We start from the raw sequence: 13,624 nt of genomic DNA, 5'->3' as shown, positions 1-13,624 counted from the left end.
CATAAGAAAAGTCCAGTGCCAGCCTGGGCCAGTGTTTCCCTGTTTGTAGCCCACTTTGCCGACTGGAAGTGGGTGACGGGGTCAGTGGCAGAGAGGTAAGCAGAGCAGGTGGACAGGGCAGAGTGTGCCTGGGGAAGCCAAAAAGGTCCCCAGATGCCAATGGAGGAGACAAGAGAGTTGTCTTCTGTTCTAGGGACTTGAGGGGTTTGGGGCTCAAATCTGGTAAGGACTAGAAGGGGTTCCGCTCACCAGGGAAAGAGGTTTGGGGGCCAGTGAGATGTCCCTGAGAATTTCCCTGGTTCCACCCAGCACCCCCGTCACAGTTCAAATTATGGTAGGGGCTATGGCTTGTGACAGCTTGGGCAGTTGTCTCCTCTACGACCTCCCTAATGTCCAGCGCAGCCCCTGACACGTAGGAGAAGCACAGTTGTTGGGTCACTAGAATGAGTAGATGATTGTGGCATCAACTTAAAGCCAGAGGAGAGCACAGGAAGGTTGAACAACAAGCCTAGCGACACACAGCATGTTGGGCCGTGCCGGACCAGATCTGACATGTCGTGGCAGCCAGGGGGATCTTCTCTATCCTTTGCTCTGTCTGCATACGGTCTGCACACACTGTACCTCCCGTGACCTTCCCTCCACCCACCTCCAGGCCCTGTGTTGTCCCTTCACCTGTCCTCCTGGAAACAGTGGGCTGCCGTTAAGACCCAGCGGTCAGCGATGAGAGCACCCCCACAGATGTGTCGACCCCGAATCTGGAGGCTGGCCTGCCATGGCCACTCACCCTCAGAAGACACGGACCCGCCCACAATGCGGCTGGAGGGGCCCTGGAGGCCACAGTCTAGGGGTGGGAGAGGGCCAGGGGTGGACAGAGAAGGAGGAGGGGGAGGAAGAAAGGCTAGTGAGAAGGGAAACAGAAAACAAAGGAAAGTGGGGGAAAGGGGAGATGTGCCCAGGAAGAGGTGATGGTGCCACTCCCCTCCCAGGTCCCCACGAGGATCCCTGCCCCCTCCCCAAGGCCTGGTCTTCATGCGCAGCTGCAGCGGGCAGGCTCACCGCAATGTCGCTCGTCTGAGCCGTCACTGCAGTCCAGCTGTCCATCACACTCTGGGTTGGGCTTCTTCACACAGCTCCGGTCCTCACACTGGAAGGTGAATGTCCCACAGGGCACTCCTGGGATGGAGGGGACCAGGCAGGCCACCGAAGGTGGGTCTCTGAGCCCCGAGGGAGCCTTCCAAAGTGAGACCCGGAAAAAAATGGCACCAGGAGAGGCCAGGAGACTAGGGAGGGGCCTCAGTCACACCAAAGGGTTCCCCAGGTCTTCTCTAGGGTCTCCTCCCACCCTCATGCAGCCTGGTCCCATTGATAGTGAGGCTGTGTTCCCTCTCAGACTAGAGCTGCTTGACCTCACACTCCCATAATGCCCCTAAAAGCAAAATCATGCTTTTCCTATCACACTAGAGACCCAAGAGCAAGGCCACGTTTCCCCAGCAGTCGAAGACTCCCTTCTGCTCTGTTGTCATAGACATCCAACACCACCTGCTCTGTGCCTGTCCTTGCTTCCTTCCCTCCAGCCTGTTCAAGTTCCATCTCTCTGCAGGGCCCAGCTGAAAGCTTACATCTAAGATGCTCCCATGCCCCCATCCTTCCCACACTACCACACGTGGTGTCCCAAAGACTTTTGGTCACCTGTCACATCCTCTTACTAAGAGGTAAGGGCATTGAAGGGCAGGTACCACATCACTGTTATCTTATTTCTGCCCCCTCACTGCACCTGACCCATCACTTGGTAGCCTGCTAGTGCTGGTTGGTTTGTCAGTTGGATGGTGGGTGGATGGATGACCAGGTGGCTAGCAGACTGGCTGACTAGTGGAGGAAACGGTCTCCTAGAGAGATAGTGTGTATACAGAGAGATGGTTGCCATGTCAGTAGATCGATGGATGAGCATGCAACTATGTGAAATAGTGGATGGAAAGGGTGATTCAGAAGCAAAGATGGAAGGGTGGATGGATGGATGGATGGATGGATGGATGGATGGATGGATGGATGGATGGATATTATAGGTGGATAATGGGTGAGTGGATGACTGAATGGATGTTGGATAGTTGGGTGAATGGATTGATGGATGGATGGATAGATGGGTGAATGGACGGATGAGTAATGCATGGGTGAATGGATTGATGGGTGGATGGATGGATGGATGGATGGGTGGATGGATGGATGGATGGGTGGATGGATGGATGGATGAGTGGATGGATGGATAGACAGACCTCTGAGCGGACAGCTGATCATGCTGACATAGGTACAGTGGGTTGATGGTATTTGAACAGGAAGACAGATCTTTGTATTAGAAGGTGTTGCTGTGACCTCCCTTTGATCTCCTTGGAGACCTGGGCAGGGTCCTCCTACCTTCTTGGCACTGCTCTTCATCACTGCCGTTGAGACAGTCAGGCTGCCGGTCGCACACTCGAGGCAGTGAGATGCATGTGCTGTCCTCTCGGCACTGGAACATGGCTCTGCAGACTGTGGGCACAGAGGACCAGACTGGGGCTTTACAGTGGCAGCAGATGCTCCCCGTATCGTGTCCGCCATTACAAATCCTTCTGGTAGCAATGCTGGCAAGCCCCATTTCATTGGTGGGGACAGATATGAATGATGTTTCTGAGGTCCCCAGACATTCAGGATCAAATACAAAATGTCTTCCTCTGATTCTCTCCTCCCAGACTGAGAACACAAGGCAAATGCAGAGTATGACAGCCCAGATGCCATAGCGCTCCGATGCCTGGGCAGTGGGTCTAGGGGCCAGAGGCTGGCATTTCTCACAACTGTTCCTGAAAGCCCTAGTCTGGAGACCACCAATTCCTACCTAAGGCTGGAGGAATGAGAGCCTCATTCAAGGAGAAGGATATAGGATTCCTACCCTGGATCCCATTCCCTGTCAGTCCCAGCCCCAAAACCATCCCTACCTGGTCCTGCCCTCCCTGTCTTGGTTATTTTTCAGAAGACTAGCTAGGACAGATAACTGGCCTATTTGTCTGTGATGCAGGGAGAAATCTGAGCTGAGGGTCACAGCTTGTCCCAGACACTGCCTCAGGGGGTGGCTCCAAGAAGGCTACTTTCCCATGCTGCCTCCTTGCCGTCCTGACACAGTAAAAGAACCCTGGGTTCTTGGATGCTCATAAGGGGGACTCAAGGGGTAGAGTTAAATCAGTGCGGGGAGGGAGGAGAGCGGAGTGACGGTGGCAGACTACTCACCACAGTTTCTCTCATCCAGGCCGTTGGGGCAGTCCTTGATCCCATCACATGCAGGGACACACAGTCCATTCACGGAGCAGAGGAACTCTCCAGGGCAGGCTGGAGACCCATGCGAGGCCACGGAAGCAGAAGGGTACCATTAGGACACATGGCATGAAGTATATGAATCTATGTCCTTACACACCTGATAGGTACCTATACACCTGCTCCAGGGCCGTGTCCATGGTCCATGCAAAACCACATCCAGATGACACACACAAAGAAATACATGGAACTGTCTGCCCAATGTGCACTCTTACATGCGGGCGTGCGAACACACACACACACACACACACACAGCACTGTTTGTGCACATCTGGGGACAGCAAAGGGGCAGGATAGCCCCCTCCCTCTCCCCCTGCCATACTCACGGTCTGACTGGTTGTACAAACTGTAGTACACTTGCACACCAGGGCCGGTAAGGGAGATCTGGGAGGTGAAGTTGATGGTGACACCAGCTGAGGCCACCATGGGGATCCTCTCCGCATATGGCTGGAGGGTGCGGAAGCCACACAGCCTAGGAGTGACCAGGGGTGGCTCAGACACATGGACTGGTTTCCCAGCCAAGAGAAGGAACAGCTGGGGTCCCTATGCACAGACAGGATGAGGACCAGGCAGCTGGAAGCATCGGCCCCACCCACACCCCCTCTGTTTTGATTTTCCTCTGCTGACTGCCTGCCTGGTCCTAGAGTCATCGTCTCGAAAGGAGCTTGTTCATGTCACATCCCTGCTCAAAGACCTGCAGTGGCTCCTCCCCATTGCCTGTGGGATAAAATTCAGTCCAGATTCTAGCCCCGGTCACCCAGAAGCTCTGAGAATCTAGCAAGTAGGTGACCTCCGAGTCTCACTTTCTTTCCTTGTTCCATAAGGAAAACAATCATTCCTGCCGACTTTGGGGTCTACAAAAGGCTTCTGCAGAGGCGGAGGGCCTGCCTGGTCAGTGGGCTGGCCAACTCTCTGTAGACTGCTGTCCCTCACCTCCCCACCAAACACAGAGACTCGGCCTTCTTATTTACAGACAGTTGACCAACCCACTGACCAGGCAGGCAGGCCTCCTTAGGCCACAGACAGATGACTGAGGAGCAGTTCAAGGTAGAACAAGAAAGTGCCTCCAACCCAGCTCCCTGCAGGAGGCGCTCTGGAGACCAAGCCCCCCAGACCCCTGACCTTCACCATCAGGTTCCTGGCTTCAGGTGCATGTATGGCCTCACAGCCGTTCATAGTTCTCAGAGTGCAGTCCAGAGACCTCAGGGGGCCTAAAAGGCATCCTAAACGGCATCGCTCTAAGGCTGCTTAACCCTTCCTCTCTCATTCTCTTGCCTCACCAAGCAGAATTCTCCAGACAGGTGATTGGTACCCCATAACTGATGTCAGATAGGGGTGTGAGGGTGCCAGTTCTGGACTATTAAACCAGTTATTAAATCTTCAAAAGATCTGGAGATTCTACATTTGTGTCACTAAATGTTGGGGTGCTTCATCATTTCAAGGCAAATTAAGGGGTCTTGAGAAGGAGTATTTTGAGAATCTCAGAACAGAGCTGCTTCATCACAGAAAGGATCACCACCAGGGGGCGCTCGGAGCAAGCTTGGCCCTTTGTGCCACTGCCCCCCCCCCCCCCTTTTACAAGCTAAGGAAACATCGGTTCTTGCGGACGAAAGATAGAATCCTATATTGTTATCTTCAGAGGACAACTCCAGGAAGTGGGCTGTGCGTTTGGGAAATGTGATTTTTCAAAAACCTTATTTACATTAAAGCACACATTTTAAAGGAATCGCTGTAGTTTCCCCGATATATGGGGGAGACATTCAGATCCCCATGAACACCAGAAATTCCAGGCAGTGCCCACGACCTGTACTGTGCTCTCCCTATACACACGTCAAAATTAAGTCTCTCTTTGTAAGTTAGGCTCTGAAAGAGAGCGGTAACTAATGAAACAGGTTTACTTCTGAATTTTCCGCTTAAGTATTTCCGATCACAGATTTCTATGAGCAACGAAGAGGGAACTGATGAAGCACACATTTCTGAACTTCTCAGGTTTAACTCCTGACTCAGGCATTTAACCTGCTTCAGCAAGGTTGCTGGCCTGTGTCAAGGAGACTAAAGACGAAGAGCCAGAGGCCAGGAGCTCTTAACAAGATGAGTACCACTAGGGGGCGTCCTGGAGCAAGCCCAGACCCAGGCTAAGGGAAACCCCACTGTGTCTTGAGGGGGTTATTTGTATAAACTTGTGTTTTAGTTATGATAACATAGTTATTAAGGGCTGCTATACTTAGACAGGGCCCCAGGAAGTTGACAGGGTGACTTGGAGCACCCCTGAACAAATTTAAGATTCAGGCATGGCCCTCTGAGATTCCGGCCCTGCATTCCTCTTGCCCACCAGGCCCTGTCACCTGGACAGCTAAGTGTAAGGGTCAGAAGGTGCTGAGGCCCTGTGTGGCCTGCCTTGCTGTCTCACCCCTCTGAATTTGGGGAGAGTCTTTCCCTTGGGGCTTAGCCAGATGCTCGGCGAGTACCCTGTCAATCTGACGTATCAGCAGCTCCCCACAGAGGGGTTGGAGAGATGCTGGGTAGATAGGCAGAAGCATGGGGAAGAGGAAAGGAGGGATGAGGGGCCGAACCTCACATGGCACATGCCTTCTTCTAAGGACAAGGGCCAAGCTGAAGGAAGGAAGGCAGAGAGACAGCACTGAGGAAGGCACAGTGGCTGGCTCTCTGGTGGCCAGGACATTTGACTAGCACTGCAGAGCTCAGTCTGATGTAACTTTGTCACCTGACAAGCTGTGTGACTTTGGGAGCAGTGGCGGCACTGTAATCAGGTGACAGCCATCCCCTGCCCCTACCTCTTTGCAGGTATTTCCAAGAAGATCTGGAAAAATGGTTTTCGGGAAAAGTGGCACCCGACACAGGTGACAGCACATGACACTGGCCACAGGGCCTTAGGGAGGCAGAAGGGCCACCTAGAGCCAGGCCAAGCCACAGGGGTCTACCATGGGCCTTATCTCCTGGCTGGAAGCTAGCAGAAAGGGTCAGGCAGGTCACAGGAGAGTGACGTCACAGGAGAGGAAGTAAGGGCAGGTTCCTGGAAGGGGGGAAGCTGTCACTGCGGTAGCACCCAACAAGGAGGTTCTGCGAAACCCAGCAGCCAGCAGCCGGATCTTACAAGGACAAAAATCTCCACCACCTACAGGCCACTGGAGGATCCTGCCAGGGCATAAGGAAGAGCTGGGAGAAAACGGTGGATGGGTTGGGGGCCAAGGGTGACCAGCCAGTGGGAAGACCCCCTTGGCACCTGGGGCAGAGGCTCAGTCGCCTTTCAACTGTACCCCTCAATGACTGGGCCAAATGACCTGGTCTCCCTCTCCCCTCATCCACATCTCAGGCCCCAGCTACCCACACAGCAGATTTTCCAAGACACACTCTTCAGAGAATTTCCCAGCAATGACATATCATTATCAGCCCACAGTAACCAGAGACCAGGACCCCAGGCCTCCATTGTGTTGCTCCCATGATGCCTTGCCTTCCACCAGGCATGACCTAGGACCAGGAGATCGATCTCCACTGGGGGGACCCTTCATCCCGAGTGAGGGGCTGAGATGAGGTGGGACTTTTCCAGCCATTCTCAGAGAAACTGGTGAGAGCAGCAGAGACGGCCTCCTGTCCCACCAACAGGCGGGTGCCCTGGCTAGGAATGGCTCTCCTGAGAGAGAGCACATCCTAGGCTGCTTGGAGCCTTTGTAGGGACACATCACACCAGAGTGAGCACTCCTGCAGGTGTGCACGCACACATGGACAGATACAGCTGGCAGTCATGCCCCAGGGGCCCCAGCTGCGTGGGCTCAGTGATGATGTCACAGGCCACAGGGGCTTTTGGCAGATGACTCAGCCAAAAGTTTACAGCTGGAAACCCGGTCTGGAGGAAGGACATTTTGGAAAGTGACAGGGTCAGGGGCTTTCCTTAATGAATGCATTAATCTACTCACGAATTAACAGATGAAGGAATAAGAAGCACTGGCGGGCGGTCTCAAGAGTGATGCTGTCATGCAAGGCAGTTCAGCCCTGCCTCATCACATAACCCCATCTGCCATGGCATGACTCAGCAGAAAGCCAAACAGATTCAGCTGCCATGTTCTTAGACTTCAACCCTCGTAACCATGAGCCGAGCAAACCTCTATTCTTCATAAACCACCCTGCCTTGGGGATTTGGTTATAGTCACAGAAAACAGGTAGAGACATGATCTTAGCATGACATCATTGCTAGACTGTGGGATGCGCATACCCCCCGTTTCAGGCCTGCCTGGCACAGAGTAAGGGCCAGCTGACAATCATGGTTGGTGTGTTCTTCATCTACCATCGTATTTAGTCTTTAGCAGAAGGGGTCTACCTCACGCCCTTTGGTTTGTTTGGTTCTGTTTTGTAGAAAGGTACTCCCATTTGCCACAGCAGGTCTGTGGAGGCCAAAGAACAACTTTCGGGAGTCGGGTCTTTTCTTCTACCATGTTGGTTCTGATTGAACCCAGGAGGCTGGGCTGCAGGCACCCTTACCCACTGAGCCTACTTGCAGGCCCTTTGTTTTTGTTTTTTTTAATGATTGTTATTGGAGACTACTGGGGTGGAGCCCAGGGATTGCTGTATGCTAGGTGAGCACTGCATCCTCAGAGCCCATCCAAGCCTCAGCATACCGAGATGAGATCCTGAGGCAGGGAGAGGTAGGTCTTGCCCAAGAAGGAAGCACAGGAGCCAGGCTTTGAGGACCAGTCTTCCTACCTGGAGCTGGTGACCATTGGGAGTGGCCTTACTGTGACCCATCTGGGTGACCCCAGTGAAACCGGTGCTTATGTTGAGCACTGAGCTCCAGGGTTCACAGCACTTGGCACAGGACCAGCCTCGACTAATAGGATAGCCAGGGGCACAGGGTGCAAGGGGGTGACAAGCCCAAGGCTGTCCCCTCTCCTTCTGGACTCTCAAGGATAGAGACATGACTCAGGGGCTGTGACTGAAAACAGAGCGCCTACTGTCACGGAACTCCAATGCCAGGGTTACCTAGGCTCTGACAAGCAAGCAAGAGACCAGCTACTCTCAGTGTGGGCAGTGGCTGAGGGAGCTCTGTGAAAGAGAAGGGAAGCCATGACAGCACCCTCCTCCAGGTGGTGGGAGACATCTCTGTTCCCTAGACATCACAGGCTTATGTCTCAGGGAGCCTGTCACCCCAACAGCGTGGGCCCACATCAAGCCTGGGCATCTTAACCTCCTTTCTGTCACTGTCCTGAGGAATTGGAAAAAGCAAGCATTGCTACTCTGTCTAGAATAAGAGCAACCACCAGGCAAACAGGGCCTAGCAGTGTCCTCGGTTGCTGGTCCTGGGGGACCTCACCCTCCTGGCCAATTCCAACCCCCCCCCACCTCCCATCTCAGCTCCTTCTGTTCCCTGTAAGCTTTCAAGAGGATGTTCTTAGCTTGAAATTTCCTTGCAAGGAAGCCAAGGGTAGAATCAGGGAACAGGTGAACAATGCAAGAAACACAAGTGCCCAGGGCCACCCAGAGAACTGCTGTCCCCGTGAAAGCCAAGAACACCAAAGACGATGGGGTCCTCTGGATGTAGGGAATGGGGGAAAGGCTGGCAGTGCCTCTGTGTGCTCTCAGGCGCCCTGCACCCCTTCCCTACAGTTGGCAGGTCTATATCGACTCTAACTGGGATCGCTGTATAAGACACCTGTCTGAGGCCTGCAGGGCACCTAGAGAAGCTGGGCTGGAGTAGGGGTGGTCAGGACAGTGGGGACAGTCAGAATGGTAGGTTTGCCCAGCCTCAGCCTCTGCTCACTCTCCTATCTCCCAGGCCGGGCAGGGGTATGGGGACTTGAGGTCCCTGTGAGGGAGGGGGAGGGGGAAGGTTACCTCCTGTTCTGGATCACCCACTGGCCTTGGGTACACAACAGGTTGTATTTCTGCCTCCTCAGTGCATAAGCATCAAACCAGAGCGCCAAGCCGTAGTCCAGAGAGGGTACCTGGGAAAGAAGGGCAGGTCATCACGTTTATCATAGGGTATGGCCAAGCTGGGGCACCGATCCCCTCAGATAAACACGCTACCACCACCACCATCCCAGCAGGCTTTGTACTTAGCCTGTGAGCCCTGGGGCAGGACAGAATGTCACCACCTCCCATCCCAGGTGCTGAAGCCCAGTGGATGGCTCCGGATAGACGGCCGGCTCCCGGTGGGGTGGAACTCACCGTGAGATGCCAAGAGCAGTGGGTTCTGGGTGAGTAGTAGCTGGGGTAATAGGGTGTGTGGAGGAAGCCCTGAAGATCCAGCCGGTCCTCCAGTGTCAGGTTCACCTTGCAATCTGGGTCCAAGAACAAGTATCAGGCTGGGTTCTGTGGCCCTCCCACAGGACCTCACTGCACCCCACTGCCTCTAACAGCAAAGCCTGGAGCCAAGCATGACTATGTAAGTGTGCCTCAGTTTCCTCATCTACAAAATGGGGAGAAGAGCGCCCACCCGGTGGTGAGCAGGTGTAATGGACATAGCGCATTCTATCTGCTGGTCAGGTTGATCTTGCCAAGTGACCTGGGCAGTGCACTTAACAGCTTCACAGCATAAGCAATATGCTCACAGCAGGCCTCACGGTGCAGCTGTAGAGGGCACTGCACTTAACAGCTTCACAGCATAAGCAATATGCTCACAGCAGGCCTCCCAGTGCAGCTGTGGAAGGAAGGCTGCTCCTCTGCAAAGAGGCTTGGAGAGGCTGAGGGCATAACTCCACGCTAGAGCATTTGCTTAAAATGTGTCCTGGCTCTAGGGTCCATCCCAGCACCACACACACAGACACACACACACACACACACACACACACCACACATCTATACACACAGACCACACACACATATCACATAGACACAGTCACACACACACCATACATATATACACGCAGACCACACACACATATCACATAGACACAGTCACACACACACCATACATATATACACGCAGACCACACACAAATATCACACAGACTCATGCACACCACACATATATACACACAGACCACACGCACACCACACAGACCACACACATGCATGCACACAGACCACACACATGCATGCACACAGACCACACACCCATACACATACACACACACACACACACACAAATACAGACCACAAACACACATACACACACATACAAACAGACCACAAACACACATACACACACATACGTATACATACACATACACACACATTTGAAATTTAGACAAGAGGAGGAAGGGCTGGCTGAGTCACATAAATAGGGACTCAGGAGTTAGAACCTTGGGTTCTCTGGTCACTTCTCCCTGGGGCTAATAGTCCCAAACACTTCCTTGGTTTTCCAATAGACTGTAGTATCTGGGAACCCAAAGAAAACATCAGCTGTTAGACCCTGCAGGGTCCAGGAGCATGAGAAGAAACAGTCAGACACAGCAGGGAAATAACCGCAGCTAAAAACAGCAAGGGACCCTAAAGAGGCCCAGTCCTAGCTTAGATAGGCTCCTCAAGTTTAGCTCTGCTAACCCAGAGGACAGCCAGGGGACAGGGTGGTGTGGGACAGGAGAAGAGTGTCCAAAAGAGGACGGATGAGGCTACGGAAGAGCCAAGGAGAACTCCTGGGGGTGCCCTGCCAGGACACCTTTGCTGGGTCTGCCAGGGCCCAGTCCCTGTGTTCTCAAACTTGCTAAAAATAAAGTTGGCCTTGGGAGGAGTGTAAAGGAGAAAGGGGGAGGGGGAGCAAGGTAGGAAAGAAGAGGAGAGGAGAGTGAAGACCTCCGCACCCATCCCATTGCCAACAGGAAAGGTACAAGGCATGGCAGCAGAGACTAGGGCCCATGTCCATACCCCGCTCTGTCCTTCACAAGCCTCACCCTGGAAGGCCACAGACTTCACCGAGAGCATGAAGGGGTCATAGTAGCTGTGCAGGCCTTTCTTCCACACCACTGCCATGATGGAGCCTGATGCCAGCACCTCCATCACCGGTTCCTGGCGGCTGCACCCATAGACCCTGATAGACCAAGAGACACAGGAATGACACCACCTTGTCCCCCCGGCATAAAGTAAGTCCTCAGCAAACAACGGCACAACTCAGCACTGCCTGCCCACTTCCTGAAGAGTCCTCTGCCCACCCTGGAGGAGAGGGTCACAATGCTCACATTTCTTGGATATTCTCTACCTGGCACAAACGGTGAGATGTGGGGTCTCACACTCATGCCAAATGGTGAGCAATGGTATACACCCATTTTACAGATCGGAAAAACTGAAGTTCAAAAGGGCAAAATCCCTGTCTTAAGGCACATGGCTAGAGTGCAGCAGAGTGGTGACTGAAATACCAGGCTGCTGCCAGATTCTAGAATGTTCTCATAAGTCATGTGTCTTCCCAGAGTGGACCTTCTGGATCACCTACTACAACTACTTAGTTACATTCGGATAGGGAAACAAACTCTGAGAAGGGACCACTGCTTGGCACACACCCTTCTAGCCTCCTCTTCCACTGCCCCCCACAGCAGCCGTATGGGCCTGAGGCTCCAGCACCTGATCCCAGCATACAGAGTGTGACCTTTGACCCCGGGTCTCCCTCAGCCTTTCATGGACTTACGAAGTGATGAGTCTCTTCTCCAAGGGCCCGGCTGCATCATACATGGCCACCCGGTCTCTGCAATCCACCTGGGTCCACTCGAGCCGCACTTTGAGCATGAGGTCCTCAGGCCCCTGCAGGTGCCACAGGCAGCTAGAGGCCTGCTGGTCAGGCCCCCTCAACCGGAGGACCTGGCCTGGCTTCACGTAGCTGTAGCGGTAACAGCCTGAGGTGGAGAGGGACAGAGCCCTTAGCCAGGAAGAGAGACTGGGAATGGCCCCGGAGACTTCTCCAGCCATGGTAGAGGGCAGGGAGGGGAGGGGCTGGGTCAGGCTTGGGCGCTCACCTTCCTTTCCCCTGTAGCTTCCCTGTCCAGCCCCCGACTCATACATTCACTCATTTATTCAACGAGCTCCCTGAACCCTGTGTAGCAGAATGAATGCTAGATACAAAAAGCACAGAAGATGCAGACCTTGGACCAGGCCCATGGTGCATGGATGGCAAGGAGAGTCATAACACAAGCGGAGAGGCCTGAAGGGAGCTTTGCAGAATCTTATTATGGATCAGGTGTTGCAAGAGAACAAGGTAGACACAGAGGCCAGCCAGAATCACATCAGGACCGGCACTATTCTGTCCTGTGGCCTTAGGGAGCCATAGAAAGTTAAGCAGGGTTAGGCTCTACAGTCTGGCATGGATTCCCCCTGGAGGGACAATGAGAGGCCGGTGGTCCACATTCACAGGGCTGCCACAGGCTGAGGGCAACACACACCGGGGTACTCAGCACGGAGCCAGGGCCGTAAGCAGTGACTGAAAACAGTGACTGATCTTGTGGCCGTGAGGGGAGAAAGGGACAGGAGAAAGCTCTGTGGCTTGTCGCCCCGCAGCTGGCCCCACTGGAGGCTCAGCCCCAGCCAACCTCATAGCCACCGTCACTTCGCACCTCCCCTTGCATCTCAACCCACAGACCCCACACCCCAGGATATCCTCCCCCGTTAAATTTAACCTAATTGAATATGTTCCATTTCCTTATTAAGTATAATAAATTAAATGCGCTTAGAAAATGTAATTTACTTAAATCTCATTTCATCCACAAGCTCGGGTGCTACGCCAGAGCCAGCAAAGCTGTGTCTCCAGAGCACCCAGGAAGCCTGGCCCTAAGCTTCATGAAGCAAGGAGGCCAGGCGATCTGCCAGCAGCAGGTTTGGGGAATTGGGAAGTGAACCTGAGGTGGCAGGAGGCAGTTGGGTGTCCCTAAAAATCACCCTGGAATTGACATGCCTCAGCGGTGTGACTCTTGAGTTCTGGCATACAGAAACAGTCATATTCCATGGCATGTCAAAGGCCAGGAAGGGTCTGAGGCTACAACCTGTCACTCAGCCCCCTCTCCTGCCCTGGCCACCCAGACACCAGTGGGGCACAGACCTCCTGGCACAGGGGCTGCCCAGGCATTTGCTTGGAGCAGGGAGAGACCTCTCCACTATCTGGCTTCTCGTAGGTGTTTGCTCATGACCTGAGAAGCCATGTCTCCTCTGGCCAAAGTGTTCGTCCCTTCTAGACCCAACTCCCAGCTCCCCAGGGCTCACGTCTGACACCAGGCCTCTAGGAAGACTTTGGATGCTGGGTCAAGAGCTGCTCCCTCCTTCTTCCCTGGATTCTGTTATCTGGCTCCATCCTCTGCCTTCCAGCTCAGTCCACCTCCATCCCCTGCATAAAACTGTTCTTTTCCTCATAGCC

The 13,624-nt window shown here is 53.7% G+C and overlaps 1 protein-coding gene across 3 annotated transcripts in view; it reads right to left on the bottom strand.

The window, feature by feature from the left end:
- Tmprss6 (transmembrane serine protease 6) overlaps positions 1–13,624 on the bottom strand; it is a 31,107-nt gene that overhangs the window by 3,178 nt on the left and 14,305 nt on the right. For 2 of the 3 annotated variants that reach the window (XM_087899013.1, XM_087899012.1), the window contains 9 exons: positions 11,912–12,116; positions 11,184–11,320; positions 9,520–9,632; positions 9,187–9,296; positions 3,666–3,811; positions 3,256–3,354; positions 2,410–2,523; positions 1,057–1,173; positions 673–841 (listed from right to left, as the gene is read on the bottom strand). In XM_087899013.1, the coding sequence (XP_087755139.1) occupies positions 673–841; positions 1,057–1,173; positions 2,410–2,523; positions 3,256–3,354; positions 3,666–3,811; positions 9,187–9,296; positions 9,520–9,632; positions 11,184–11,320; positions 11,912–12,116 (1,210 nt within the window). Of the gene's footprint in view, positions 1–672; positions 842–1,056; positions 1,174–2,409; positions 2,528–2,984; positions 3,055–3,255; positions 3,355–3,665; positions 3,812–9,186; positions 9,297–9,519; positions 9,633–11,183; positions 11,321–11,911; positions 12,117–13,624 lie in introns of all 3 variants that reach the window. The other variant, XM_087899014.1, reaches the window with a different exon arrangement.

This window comes from Myodes glareolus, chromosome 19 (assembly GCF_982192425.1).
Source record: "Myodes glareolus chromosome 19, mMyoGla1.1, whole genome shotgun sequence".
NCBI classification, from domain to species: domain Eukaryota; kingdom Metazoa; phylum Chordata; class Mammalia; order Rodentia; family Cricetidae; genus Myodes; species Myodes glareolus.
Note: the sequence above shows the minus strand (reverse complement) of the source record. Positions and strands in the feature narration are given on the sequence as shown.